The sequence below is a fragment of the Thamnophis sirtalis genome, unplaced genomic scaffold, assembly GCF_051295495.1.
Source record: "Thamnophis sirtalis isolate CommonGarterSnake01/CBP01778 unplaced genomic scaffold, rThaSir2_p1.2 scaffold_8, whole genome shotgun sequence".
Lineage (NCBI taxonomy): Eukaryota > Metazoa > Chordata > Lepidosauria > Squamata > Natricidae > Thamnophis > Thamnophis sirtalis.
The window spans coordinates 70,866,225-70,880,227 of record NW_028261388.1 but is presented as its reverse complement, the minus strand read 5'-3'; the positions used below and the strand labels follow the sequence as shown (position 1 = coordinate 70,880,227).

At 38.2% G+C, this 14,003-nt stretch overlaps 1 protein-coding gene across 2 annotated transcripts in view; it reads right to left on the bottom strand.

Annotated features, from left to right (window-relative positions):
• Nucleotides 1–9,337: 9,337 nt before the first annotated feature.
• SORCS2 (sortilin related VPS10 domain containing receptor 2) overlaps nucleotides 9,338–14,003 on the bottom strand; it is a 122,327-nt gene continuing 117,661 nt past the window's right edge. Inside the window, exons 27-28 of one of the 2 annotated variants that reach the window (XM_087721881.1) lie at nucleotides 13,192–13,271; nucleotides 9,338–12,925 (exon numbers count right to left, since the gene is read on the bottom strand). In XM_087721881.1, the coding sequence (XP_087578007.1) occupies nucleotides 12,902–12,925; nucleotides 13,192–13,271 (104 nt within the window). In that variant the 3' untranslated portion in view covers nucleotides 9,338–12,901. The remainder of the gene's footprint in view (nucleotides 12,926–13,191; nucleotides 13,272–14,003) is intronic. The other variant, XM_087721882.1, reaches the window with a different exon arrangement.

Genomic DNA, 14,003 nt, shown 5'->3' with positions numbered 1-14,003 from the left:
ATCTCCTGCTGTTTGTGTAAAAATAATTTTCCATTTGAGAGATGAAACAGTAGATTTCCGTCTGAGATCATTATTCAGCTGCCTCTGATTCCTGAGAATTGCTGTAGATGTCTGGCATAAGTAAGTACATCTTCCCCAATATAATAAAGCTGTTTTATCTGTTTGAATCCTAATGTCCAGAGCTTATGTCTAGCATTATCTCATTTTACTTTTATGTTCACTTTAACTTTCCCAGATTCATGCAACAGATACATCATTCACACCAGGAAGACAGAATTTGTAATACTTCCTTGGTTTACTATTTACTGTTACTACAGATAGTCCTCAACTTACAACTACAATGAAGCTTGCCCATTACAGTCACAAGTCGCTAAGTGTGGCACCCATGTGATCATCTTGCTTAAGCACCCAGGGGAATTCTGGGAGCTGAAGCCCACACACCAAGTTGCCAAAGTTGAGAATACTTCACTCATCATCAACCACATTCACCAAGCCGCCTAGATAGTGTCCATAGCAAAAAGTAGTGGCAAGAGAAGGCAGATTGCAACATTTTAAAACTGGAACAGTTTTTGACTCATTTTAAGCTGCCTCCACTATGGGCTGGGAATAAGTGGATAAAAGTAATGTGACAAAGCCAAAGCTATTTAAAAATAGTTAAGATAAATTTCTGCCATGGCTAGAAGGATATGACATCACCCTGTTACATTTTGTATTTATATAAATGGGCACACATATTTAAAGAGCAGCTTGAGAATTGGGGTGGAATGGTTTAACTGTGTGGAGGAAGAGGGTATCAATGGCCAGTTAAATCTACTGAAAGGGATTCTTTGGGGCAGAGCATTAACTTCCATCTAGTCTATTCTGTCTTAAAGAAACCACAAAGTGTCAAGCAAGAGTGTCAAAGCATTTTAATGAAGAAAATGCAAATACAGTTTCTTGGAACAAGTGCATTCCTTAGGACACACTAATTAACCTGCTACATATTTCAAAGCAGAACAGTCTTAAGCTGAATTCCACAGCTTATAAATAAGTTGCAATCCACACTGTATAGCAAGACCTAATTCAGCCATCTAGATTGTGCAGCTGAACTGTAGTTAAGTGTTAACATGATGTATATTTCAACATTTGCTTCTGCTTTTCAATGTGATCACTACAAATTTGACACATATATATATACAAAAATATACAGACTCCTAAATCTCATCCACCTTACACCTCTGACAATTAGGAATATTTTTTGTTTTCCCTTGTATAGAAACAAGATTTGGATAATCTTATCTAAAATAGTAATAGGAAAGTGTGTACTGTATTATCACAAAACTAGGTGAAATAAAGGCAAAAAGAAATGAGTTTTACTATTATATCAACTATAATCTTTTCATAATTTGTGAGCGTTGAAATTGTTTTCCTTTTATGTTACATTAAATCCGTGGTGGGATTCAGCCAGCTCGCACCACTTCGGGAGAACTGATTGTAAACTTTCTGAGCAGTTTGGTGAACTGGTTGTTGGAAGAAACCATTAGGGCAGAAAGCCGGTTGTTAATTTATTTGAATCCCACCACTGCATCAAATCCAGAAAATTCATCAGGTGTCTTACCAATTCATGTCCTAAATGAATAATATCTAAGGCAGACTTGTATATTTTAGGACCTATTAACACTTTTAGACAGACTCCCTTTACTGAAGCGGTTTGCTATGGGAAATAAAACATGATGTGCATCTTAGGATTGTGTGGTGTTTATTCACTACGGCGCCAAGATGGTCATGCTCAGCATTTGCTTTCTAAGCATTCACATTTCAGCAATCATCATAAACATAAGAAACACAAATGCTATGTAAAGTGCAATCTGGTTTTTCTATGTGACAAATTTCCACTGAACCTTTCAAGATGGCTAAAGTGGTGGGTAATGAGGGTGCATATCCGATTACATCACTGCATGTTCAAAAACATGGGAATCTCAAGTCCAAATAACAAATAACTCCTTAAAAAGGGGATTTCTCAACTATTTGACTAATAACTTTGAGGAAATAAAGGAAAAATAGATCTACACTTATTTAGGAAGAATCAACATGGTTTATTTAATGGAAGGCAAAAGGGAACTGCAAAAGCAACAAGACTACGTGGAGCCTAAACATGCCACAGTCCTAGAGCGAAAGGACACCATCATCATCTTTTAATGACCCCATAATCCCTTGCAGGGTGGAGTCTGGGCAACTGAATGGAGCTAGCAGAGTGTTTAATGGCCGGGTGCCCTCCCTGTCACCAATGCGGAATTTTGTTCAGCAGATATATTCTCATTGTGTCCGGGGAGAGAAATATCAGCCTCTACCTAGGATCAAACTCACAGCCTCCTGATTGTGAGGCAAGAACTTCACCTATAGCCACCGCACCACTCCCTAGCCTAAAGCGAAAGGACGTGCCAGCAGAAAAGATAATTTTTGAGAGGATAATGCCATTGATTGCATTTGATGGATGGGATGATATTCAGAACTTGAGGCAGTCATAAAAGACTGGGCAAGTTTAAGCCCAGCACATGTCTCATGCAAATCTCTTGAGATAAAGGCAAGTTGTCCAAAACAAGGCAGGAGAGAGTAGGTGAACAGGAAGGCCATCTTATAAAGAACTCAAACTTGCAATTCTTCAGCTATATGCTCCAAGTCACTTTCTGTTACCTGCAACAAGATTGTGGAGGCTCTAAATGCCACAAAGGTAGGTAAGCTGGATCATGGAAACCTGTGGAAGAGGAATGGGCTGCAAGACTTAAACTCACCACTTACTTCAGCCAAACCCAGTGGATTTCATGGCAAGAATAAGGCTTTGTCAGCTAAGTGGTATAACATGCTAAGCTGCACTATCTGCTGGAATCCCCATATGCTCTTGAGGGCCACTGAATACTATTTGTCTCAGGCAATGCCCAGCTCCACAAGCAGGAGCAGCATAGGAGAGATTTTGCTTGGGCAAATAAGCTGGCAGGTTGGGGCTGCCTGAGAAAAGGAGGAGAAGGCAGAGGAGGAAGGCCAGGATTGCTTAGCCTGCTGTGAGGATCTCTTTACGAGGCAGGAGTGGAACCAGAATATTTGTAATTCAGGGTCGAAAAGAGGGGTCTTTGCTGCTCTCTGAGCTTGGTTTTCTTGCAGGCATTTCATTACCCAAACTAGGTAACATGAGTGTACTGATGATGTTACCTAGTGTGGGTAATGAAATGCCTGCAAGGAACCAACAAAACTCAGCACCACCGATACAGAGAACTCTCTCAGTTTTTTCCCACTCTGCTAAAAATGTCTCAGGCAGAGCAGTGAAAGACAAAAGAGAGCAATGAAAAAACAGACCAAAGGAAACTTCTCAGCAAGGAGGTAATAGAGAGACATGGTTTCACCAACTCTTAGTGGGATGGTTTTCTAGAGTATTTAATTTTAGAAATGAATTTGGTGGGGAAAAAATCACAGAACAGTATCACACTGATATTTTCATTAATAAAAAATGCTGCCAGCTGAATCACAAACCAGTTTTTGTTAGCTGTGGTTTGCACATACCTCAGTTTTGCAGTAAAGTCATTATTAAATTCATTTCTGCTAAATAGCCTTTTATGATACTCTTCATTTTCTTCATTTATGACTCACACTAGAGACTTTGTATCAATGCATGAAAATCCTTCAGCATTGCAATCCTAACCATCATTCCTCATCACTGACATTTGAGATCCCCACCATAGAGCAATGGCTGCGTATATTAAAAATATTTCTTGCAAACGATCATTTTAGTGTAACTTAGGATACATCAAACTAATGTCAGCCTGTAGGAAAGCTAAATTTGAACTATGCTGAATGGCCTTGGACAAAAAAAATACACAACCTTTGGATAGACATTTTCAGAGACGAAATGGAAGAAGTCTTTAAAGATACTTTTTACGTGAGATCCACCATTGTCACTCCTTGAATTATTTTGGATACAAACTGCCTGGTATGGGAAGATGTGTTTTCCTTCAGGCATTTACATCCAAAGTAGCCTTTTGTGTTACTTTTAAGACAATTTAAAATCAGACCTTGAATTGGGCCTGGAGTCATGAAACATCCAGCACAAGCTCCCTCCAGGCTGATCTAATGTGATTCAATCTGGCTGGAGTTCTTGACAGTCCATCAGGTCCATTCTGTTCTAGCTGAAACTCTTGGCTCCTTCTTTAAGGCTAATTGCAGCACATGCAAAACAATACAGTAAGGGTGGGGCACCTGCTTCTTTCCAGATGTTACGGCCAACTTTCAGCATTCATCACCATTGGGTATGTTGGGAAATGCTGTTCAGTATAACTGGACAGCACCTCACTCTGTATTTCAATAACACACTGGGAGGTTAGCCAAGAAGGGACCAATGTCTCTGGATGACTTTTGTTCATCAACATTTGCAGCTGGTGAACTTGGAGGCCAACAAAACCTGAAGGGATAAAGCTGAATCCAGTAAAACTCCTAAGCGATTTGCCTGCTCTTTCAAAGAGAATTAAGCCCCATATGTGCAGTACCCTCTCAATCAACTATAGTATCGGGCTTCTATACCTTCAGTTAACTCTTGCCTATCTAGCTCTTAATCAATTCCAGGCCCTAGGAGAGTGCAATGTTTATAAAGGCAAAGGAAATCAAAGGGCTGTTGCCATACCTTCATCCTTCAATTCAATCTCAGAAAGGAGGAATGCACCTTAAAAACAAAACAATTAAGAAATTGGCAGCCTTCTTTCAAAAGTCTGAGACTAGTCCACTACAATGAGCTTTACATGTTCATTTCCATGTCTTCTATGGAACCGAATGCCCTAATGGAACAAGTTACAAGTAGCGTCTTGAGAGCATTTGCTCTGCATCCTTATTTTCAGGTTAAAAAAAGAAACCAAAATTTGAGTTCGGAGTATGTGTGGGTATGTATGTATGTATGTATGTATGTATGTATGTAAACACACACACACACACACACACACACACACACACACACACATATATATATATATTTAAAGTCACAACCCCTGGTATGCCCAAATATGGGAAGAAGTTCACTGCTTCCATTCTCTGTCCATCGGCTCATCATAAGAGACCATCCAGACAGAAACCCAATATTTTTACTGTTGCCTTTGTTACATTTGTGTTGTATTTGTGCTGATAAATAAATAAAGGGAGACAAGTATAGATCTATTTCAAGCTATTTAGCTCTCATCAGCTAGCCGTAAGGTATGGCTAGCTGATGAGAGCTAAAAAACTTGAAATAGATCTATACTAGTCTCCCTTTATTTATTTATCAGCACAAATACAACACACACACACACACACACACACACACACACACACAAGCTTGTTCATTTTAAAGCTCAATTGGAAATCTTTCAAGTTCCACATTCAAATATCATGGAAAAGCATTCCCAAAATAAGGAATTCCTATTCCTGCAGACCAACAGAATCTAGGCCTCAAAACTTTGGATCAAAAAGTGGTCTAGAGAGAATAGATAGAATTAAGTCTTTATGTATTGCCAACCCAAATCTTCAGAATAAGGAAGGTTTTATAAGCAGAACAGGCTAGCAATAGCACTAATGTTGGCAGGAGGTACAAGTGTCAAAATCAAAATTAGAACATCACAATTTTTTGCTGCAAATTTTCCCACTGGGAGTCAAGAATAACCCATAAGAATAGTTGTTTCAAGAAACAATACCCATACAAACGCCCTTCCATATCACCAATGAAGACCAGCAAAATGAAATGTGTATTGTAATTCCTATTACAATATTTTTGTATATTTATCTTTTAGAAACCACTATCTCAGAAAGATAATTTATCCCACATAGTTTTCCAAGACTTGTGGGAGTAAATCTTAACAAAATAAAACACACCCATCTCATTCCTAAAGATTGCCAATGCTCAAAATATGCATATGCAGTACACACAACCCTCTGCAAAATAGGTGTGCCTCAGTCCCACAGAAATTAATGAAATAAAATTACACAAGAAGATACTTAAGTCCCCACTTGTATCCACACCCATTGTATTAGATTGCTCAATTTTCAAAACTTTTGGAAAAATCTGAGAGGTTTTACCAGAGACTTACGAAGGACTTTCTTACAAGCTTTTTTCTAGATGGTTAACAGACAGAATCTACGACAGAGAAAAATGGATATTGGTGTTATAACTGCACCAAAGAACAAAAGAAAATTTTAGTAATGAAAGAAGCGGGACTGTATAGGCCTTGGCTGCCCTGAAATGCTAAACCTCCACTTGGCTATTCTCTTAGGCTTCTGCAATTGGAGAGTATTGCAAAAGGAAATGTCCTTGAAAATCACCTGCCAAATAAATAAAAAAGCATCTCCTAATAACAGATGGTGACTATTCTATTAATGTCATTGAAGTCAAATTGTTTCCCCACAGCAGGATAGCAGCAGAGGCAACTGAAGTTGTGTGGGGTAGATATCAAAAAGTCATGACCAACAAACTTAGAGAGACCTTAGGAAGACTTTCTTGGATGGAAATCGTAAAGGGAAAAACAAGATGCCTGGGAAATGAGATTATAAAAGTTCAGTCTAATATAATACTATTGAGAAACAAAAACAAGATGAAACCAGCATGGTTGCATGAAAAAAAAACTCCCTGATAAACAGAGAGACAAAAAGGACAAGTATAAGAAATGGAAAGAGGGACACATAACTAAAACAGAATATCAGCAAATAGCTCGAATCTGCAAGGATGAAGTCAGGAAAGCTAAGGCTCATCATGAATTAAGAGTTGCAAGAAATGCAACAAAATAATCTTAAGTTTTAATTTTAAAAGTTGGTTTCAACATGCAAAACACAAGAAAAAGATCAAGAAAAGGTTTGGTCCACTAATGGGAGAAATGGCAAGGAGGTGCCAAGTAGCAGGAAGAAAAGACAAAAAGAAAAAAAATAGTCCAATTTATCAAAAGCAAATGACAGAATAGGAATGAAAGTTAAAATAAGCAAGAAAGTGATAAAGAAAGCACTTATCCACTCTAGATGAGTTCATATTGCCAGGGCCAGATGGATTACATCTCCCCTAAAGGAGCTGGCAGACATGATCTCAGAACCACTGAACAAAAACCTCCAAAGTATCTGGAGCACTGGAGAACTACCAGAAGACTGAAAAAAGAGCTGATGTGGTTACAATCTTCAAAAAGAGGGAGGGGAACAGACTAAGGAATCTATAGACCCATCTGCTTGAGCCGGGGTTTTGACTACAAGGTCTTTTCCAACCTTTATTCTATGTCAGTGTTTCTCAACCTTGGCTACTTGAAGATGTCTGGACTTCAACTCCCAGAATTCCCCAGCCAGCGAATGCTGGCTGGGGAATTCTGGGAGTTGAAGTCCAGACATCTTCAAGTAGCCAAGGTTGAGAAACACTGTTCTATGTTCTATGATTGAAGCCGTCCCACTTTGTAAATATGTTAAAAAATGGGGGAAAGGCTTTGATCATGAAGTTGTGGCTCCCATCTTGGGTTGTTTGGCACTTCCTACCCTGGCAGGGCCTTGACAGTTGTGGCATATTTGAAGTATCTCATAACATAGTGACATACACAATATTTAACCTGTGAACTTTCAACAAACATTAGCAGTAAAGGCGGGTCCCTAAATTTATAGCTTATTTTTCCTTTCTGAAGCTGAGCCTGGGATCTCAGTTTCTTTAGGTGGGGCTGGGAAACTGGGGCCTGAGGCTTTTCAAAGGCTGGCCATTTTTATGCCAATATAGTTTCCTGTGGCTCGAGGACTGGTTGATAATCCTTGAGCTCAGTGTGAGGAAGAGATCTGAAAAGCAACATCTTCTAATATTGGAATTACACTGTGCATACCGGGTTCTGAAGGATATCCAACAGGGAAGTCATTAAATGTAAAATAATTATCTTGATTACCAAATATGACTGACTGGATTTCAGTGAAATAATTCAGATTTTGCCAGAAAGAAAATAGATATTCTATGTCAATTTGGATTTCAATTATATGGAATATTACAGTACTTGGTCTGTATTGCAAGCAGTAGGGATATTAGGTTACTTATGACATGGAGAATTTTTCTGTTCTCTTATTTATCCTGATTCATGTAGTTCATATATTTGCCTCTCTGGAGATATATAGATTCGTTGGTTTCACTTCAGATATATAATTTATGTACACGTAGTTTCAGTTATATATTATTGTATCTGTGTACATTATTTATGTTGTTTATAATATTCTTCATGTAAATCCACTTTGTGTTTATAGCAAAATACAATTATTTTAATTACATCAATATATGAAAAATATGTGTTTTTATATTATATATATCAATTTTCTCTTATTTTCTAGAATTTTAAAGTTGCAGCACTAATGAGACTAGAGTCCACTCTTGCTGCACGCAACCCATTTCACCTACTGATTGTGTAATCACAGACTTACATTTAATATAAAGTATAATCTGGCTGAAGTGGTTTTAAGTGGCATTAATGTCTCTTCATAATGTTGAAGTATATACTTACATCTCCCACTATAATCAATCACACTTAAAAGCCCATTCATGGGGATTTGTTTCAATTTACTTGCTCTTTCTCCTTTTATCCCTAGTTTTTAACCACTTAATATTCAATTCCTACCTTCCTTTCAAAACACAATTTTTCATCCAATATTTTATCCATGTAAATCTATCCATCTCATTTCCAAAATGACCTATTCATCCATTTAAACTCCAACTAACCATGAATTTTTCAGACTGTGAATCATTTATGAACTGCAAACTCTTGCATGGAATTTTCTCCCTAGAAGGCCTTCACAAAACTACAGTATCACCAAGGACAAGATGATTGGTTAGAGGATGCAATGCTCGCACATGATCCTAGCAAAGCATAAAGAAATAGGTGCAAAGAACATCAATCTTTGACTTCATTTTATTCAACGGGTGTGCATTATTAGCCCCTAACATCACTTCAAGAACCTACCATTAAAATTCAACAACAAAAGGCAGAACTTCACCAACGTAATTTTCACCCACTTTTTGGGTAGCCTCCTGAAACACTTCTGAAATTTCAAAGGCTTCTGGGCCATATTGTCCACCATGCACCCAGAAGAGACCCGTTTTCCTTGTGGCCTAGATAACCTTCCTTTAAACTTGCTTAGTGAGGCTGGTAAGGAAGACAATGCTTCACTTTCAGAAATTTCACTATCCTATTGAACAGATGAAAATTTCACTATCCTATTGAACAGCTGAAAACCACAGAAAGTCAAGGAAGGCCATCTCCTATGGGAATCTGGATCCCATCTAATCAATTCTGACTAAGCTTGATTTACACACACACACCCCTTACTGCAATGAGGCATTTAAATTTCTCGCCTCCAAGAGTCTTTTATCACCCATCACCAAAGGAAATTTGGAGTTTAACATATGGCCTGGCGTTTGCTTTCACCATCACTCTTATCTGGAATGGTCATCCTCTTCCACCAAGTGTGTAGGCTCGGGAGGGATACACATGGAGCAGTGAGGGAGGAAGGGAACATCTGCCCAGCCAGCCAGGTCAGCCAAATCAACCCTGGTGATCAATGGGGTGAGATGTGACAGCCAGATCCATTTACTTTCGTCTGTTCGTCCATATTCTCTTTCTGTTGCACGGGTGGATAAAAATATACTATCTCTGGAAATGTAATGTTTGTCTGTCTGTCCATCTAGTACAGTGTGATGTGGTGTATTTTCATTATGTGACATCTGTGATGTAATCCTTCTGCAGACTTGGGAACAAAGGAAAAAAAATTGTTCTGGGATATAAGGATGCAACTTGCTATTTGTAGATCTATATTGGCTTTTAATAAAAGGTAAACTAAATGTTATATATTGAGGTGTGGCCCAAAAAAGAACATCATTTGTAAAATCCATGTAAAGCTTTAATGGAAAGCATTCTTGACAGGATGAAACATATACCTAAATAGCTAAGCAGAGAAAGAACTGCATGAGAAAACAGCCAGCAGGAAAAAATAAAGTTCTTTTCCATTCAGTCTTTTTTCTCCACATTTTAAAATGCTGGCATTCAGTGAAATTTATTGCTTCTGAAGACAAATCCACTTTTGACTCACTACTATCAGTGTCACAAAAATATCCTACTCTTGCAACCAAATCTGCTTTTGTACAAAACTTTTGTATCAGTCTATTTCAATTATACAAATGCTGTACAAAGTGAATTTCTTACAAATGATGCAACAAACATTTATCTCAATAACTAATCTGCCAATATAAGAGATACCTGCATCTAAGGCTAGAAAATATTAAATAATCCAGTCTTTTTATTCTATAAAAAAAATCCTATGACCAGTATTGCTTCTATTCATTCTTAGGAGTAGAGATGCAATTACCAATATTTGTTTGTTGGCTCAACCACAGTAGTAAACCAGCAGCTTTTCAAACAAAAATGAAAGCAAGTTGCCTTAAAAATACTGCCATTGCATTTTTACAGAGCAAAGCAGTGTTGTATTAAAAGATCTGCAAATTTCTTTGCAGTGGCTAGAGCCCAAGCTGGTCTTTTTATTTGCAGAAACAAAAATCTCTTTATTGGGAGAAGGAGAGGAGGAACACTGCTAGAGAAACATTAAAACCAGGGACCTTTTAATGAGCCCGGATGGTAGGAGTAAAATACATGCATAGGGTCCAGAAGTTATTGACATAAATAACACCTGCTTCAGTCAGAGTTAGCAATATGAAAACAGTAATTTGTGTAGATGAAGCTGCTCCCTCCAGTAAAGCTTGTAAGAAGTTATAGCTCTATCTATAGTAAGCACAAATAATATCCTGTACTGTAGTGCCCCACCTTAAAACGGACATTATCTCAAACAAGAAAACAGAAAGTGTGAATTTTGGGATATTCTAAGTTTGCTGAACAGCAATAAAGTAAAATAACATTTCAAACAAAGATGACCCTTCATTTAACTCTAACTCCAGTTGTGAAAGAGCAGAGCTAAAGACAAGGTTTTCACTTTAGGAAAATAACAAAATTAGATGTTCATTCATGTGATCAGTACTTTTTACTGCTGATCATTCATAGATTTGTAAAAACATGGAGTCTAGATTTACGATCTGCCCATCCTGTTGCATTGCTAGGGTTACTTTTTAAACATGTTTCCAAATTATTGTGGACCAGTAATTTTTCATCACAAAAATTGTGGCTTTTTAAAAAATTTTCAATGCCAGCAACACCATAAATAGTAAAATGAATTCTGTCCCTTAATACCAAGCATAAAAATATTTTATGAGGAAACACCCCCCCCTTTTGCTTTTAAACATTTAGACTTCCATATTTTTTCAATTGCATTTATTCTCTGTACAGGTAAGGCAGGGGGGGGGGAGTTGCTCTTTTATAAGAAAATGTGCAGGCCACTAGGAGCTCTGCTGCATAGACAGACAGAGAGATCCTGAGCAGGTGGCAAATAAACGTTGCCATTCATTTCCAGCAGCATTATATCTGCTGGAATGATCAGTTCCTGAATGCATTGTGCTTGACACAGTACTGCAGTAGTGGTTTTTGTGCATGCATGAGAACGAAATACATCAACACAAAATGGAAAGTGCCTTCGGTGGAAAGAATTAATTGGAGACACAGTCGTGTAACACATACAATAAGTGCAGCACAGGTGATTTGTAAGGATCGTTCACTGATACTTGGAAACACTTTCTAAATGTGCACTTACGTGTGTATTTATAGACTATTTTGTGGCTGGTTTTCTATACGTGACTTCTTTGAGCAAGTACCACCAGTCTGACTGCACCTTTGCTCCCTAAAGTTACTGGGGTGAAACAAGCATATTCACAATTAAACTTGCAGTTTTCTAAATAACAACAGAAATTATTTCCTGCCTAAGACTTCACTTAGCTCCAGTCTGAAAAATGAAGCATGATATTTAGGATGAAATTGAAAAAGTGCAATTATTTAAATGGAATTAATCAAATTTGATTCACCAGATTGTCAAACACATCCAAGGCAGTGATATTTTTAGTTTGTTCAGCCCCAAAGTAGAAAAATGAAAAAAGAATAAAATAGCAAATTTGAAATAGGCTGCTTTGACAACGTTATCCTGAGATAAGAATGCTTTTATAGCTATAAAAATAGAAAGTGTAAAAAGATACAAAAAAAGACTACTGAAATTTAAAAAAGTAATTACACTTGCTGTTCTGGAAACTGAAGAAAAGGTAAGGCAGCCCAAGATGTTTAATGGTGTGGGTTGCAAACTAACAGGCAGTCTAGTGGACAGAAAAATGGGAGTGTCAAGACTAGGAAGAACCTGATTTGGGAGCAAAATGAAGCTGAAAGCTTCTTTTAGTGATATATTACAAAAAGCTTCTACTCATTTTCCAACATCAGCATCAATTTTTACATTCTGAAACAGAAGGAAGATGTTATCTAGATCTCCAGTGGGCCTGAAGAGTTATGCCAATGATTGATAACCCTGCCTCTTCAATGCATCCCTTCTGAAAATGTGCCATAACAGATCCAAGTTGCTGATTTACTAGGAAAAAAATCGCAAAATATTCACCCATTTCTGTTTTGCCTATTTTAAAACTAACCCTCCTACCTTAAGAATGGCAGCCTGATGTCACCATTGTGAACAAAGTCTGAAATGAGTTTGATTACGTGGACATAAATAAGCCAAGGGACCCAGACACAGACAAAGTGGTTGCACACATGCCTAGGGCTACAGATCTGCTATCTTAGTCTGAGGTCAGCAGCCATGAACACAAAGCGTATTATCGTTTTTTCCAAGTAACACGTGGCTGTTGTCTCTTCGAGACAGTCTCCTTCCCACCAGCAGTGAATTCTTCAGAGAGGAAAGAAGGGACCCAGTGTAGAAGATTCTTGAATATAGGTTGAGTTGTATCAGCTAATCAGGTCACTGTGCGTTTCCCTGGAACTAATGCTCAGAACCATGCCTGAGAGATTGCCTATGGAACAAACAAACGAAGCACCGAGATTAGCAAATTGTAAGGCATTGAAAATAACCCCCCTTTTATTCAAGGAACAATTCTACCACAGTGGAAGGCTGTGGAGATGGTGCAGCAGATCTGAGGTGTAATGTTGAAAATGTTGGCCATTGTCGAATCCTCACGAATTCCTACAACTCTGAGCCAAAAGATAGCCTTCAGATTCAAGTAGAGTTAGGTGAGAAAGGAGGATGGCCCCCCACCGGCTTCCTTCAACATACACTGACCTGGGACTGGACACTGACTGCCATCAGCAATAAGGGAACTCTGTAGCTGTTCAGGTTTCCACCTCTCCCAGAAGGAATCACTGCAAGGTAATGGTGTGGAGGAGGAGTCCCAAGGTGGGGATGGCGATAAAGTAGGCAACATAAAATATACAAAAACAACAGAAATGGATGGGTGAGCTGAGGAATATGCCATTTATTTATTTATTTTTAATTAGGAAAACAGAAAATCCCATTTGCTTCATTATATTATGAGCAGAAAATAACTTAAAAATCTCATTAGTGAATCAGGGATGACAAAAGGGCATTTCGAATTTAATAGCAATAGCAATAGCAGTTAGACTTATATACCGCTTCATAGGGCTTTCAGCCCTCTCTAAGCGGTTTACAGAGTCAGCATATCGCCCCCACAGTCTGGGTCCTCATTTCACCCACCTCGGAAGGATGGAAGGCTGAGTCAACCTTGACCAGTGAGATTAGAATCGCTGAATTGCAGATAACAGTCAGCTGTAGTGGCCTTCAGTACTGCACCCTAACCACTGCGCCACCTCGGCTCATTTAAATTACCTTCTCACAAATATTTAAAATTCTAGTAAGAAGGGGCAGAGAATAGTTCATTTGCATGAAACGAGAGCATTTTACCCTCACAATATCCTCTGCATTAGGTCAAACTTCCTCAAGCATGATCGTCTTCTAAACTGTGGAGTAATTTTCAAAACTTTCCACGCAGTATGGCCTTTGCTGACACTTCTGGAAGTTACAATCCAGATGTTTATAGAGTGCCCTGCATAGGGAAAGGCAAGGTTGAGTAATTG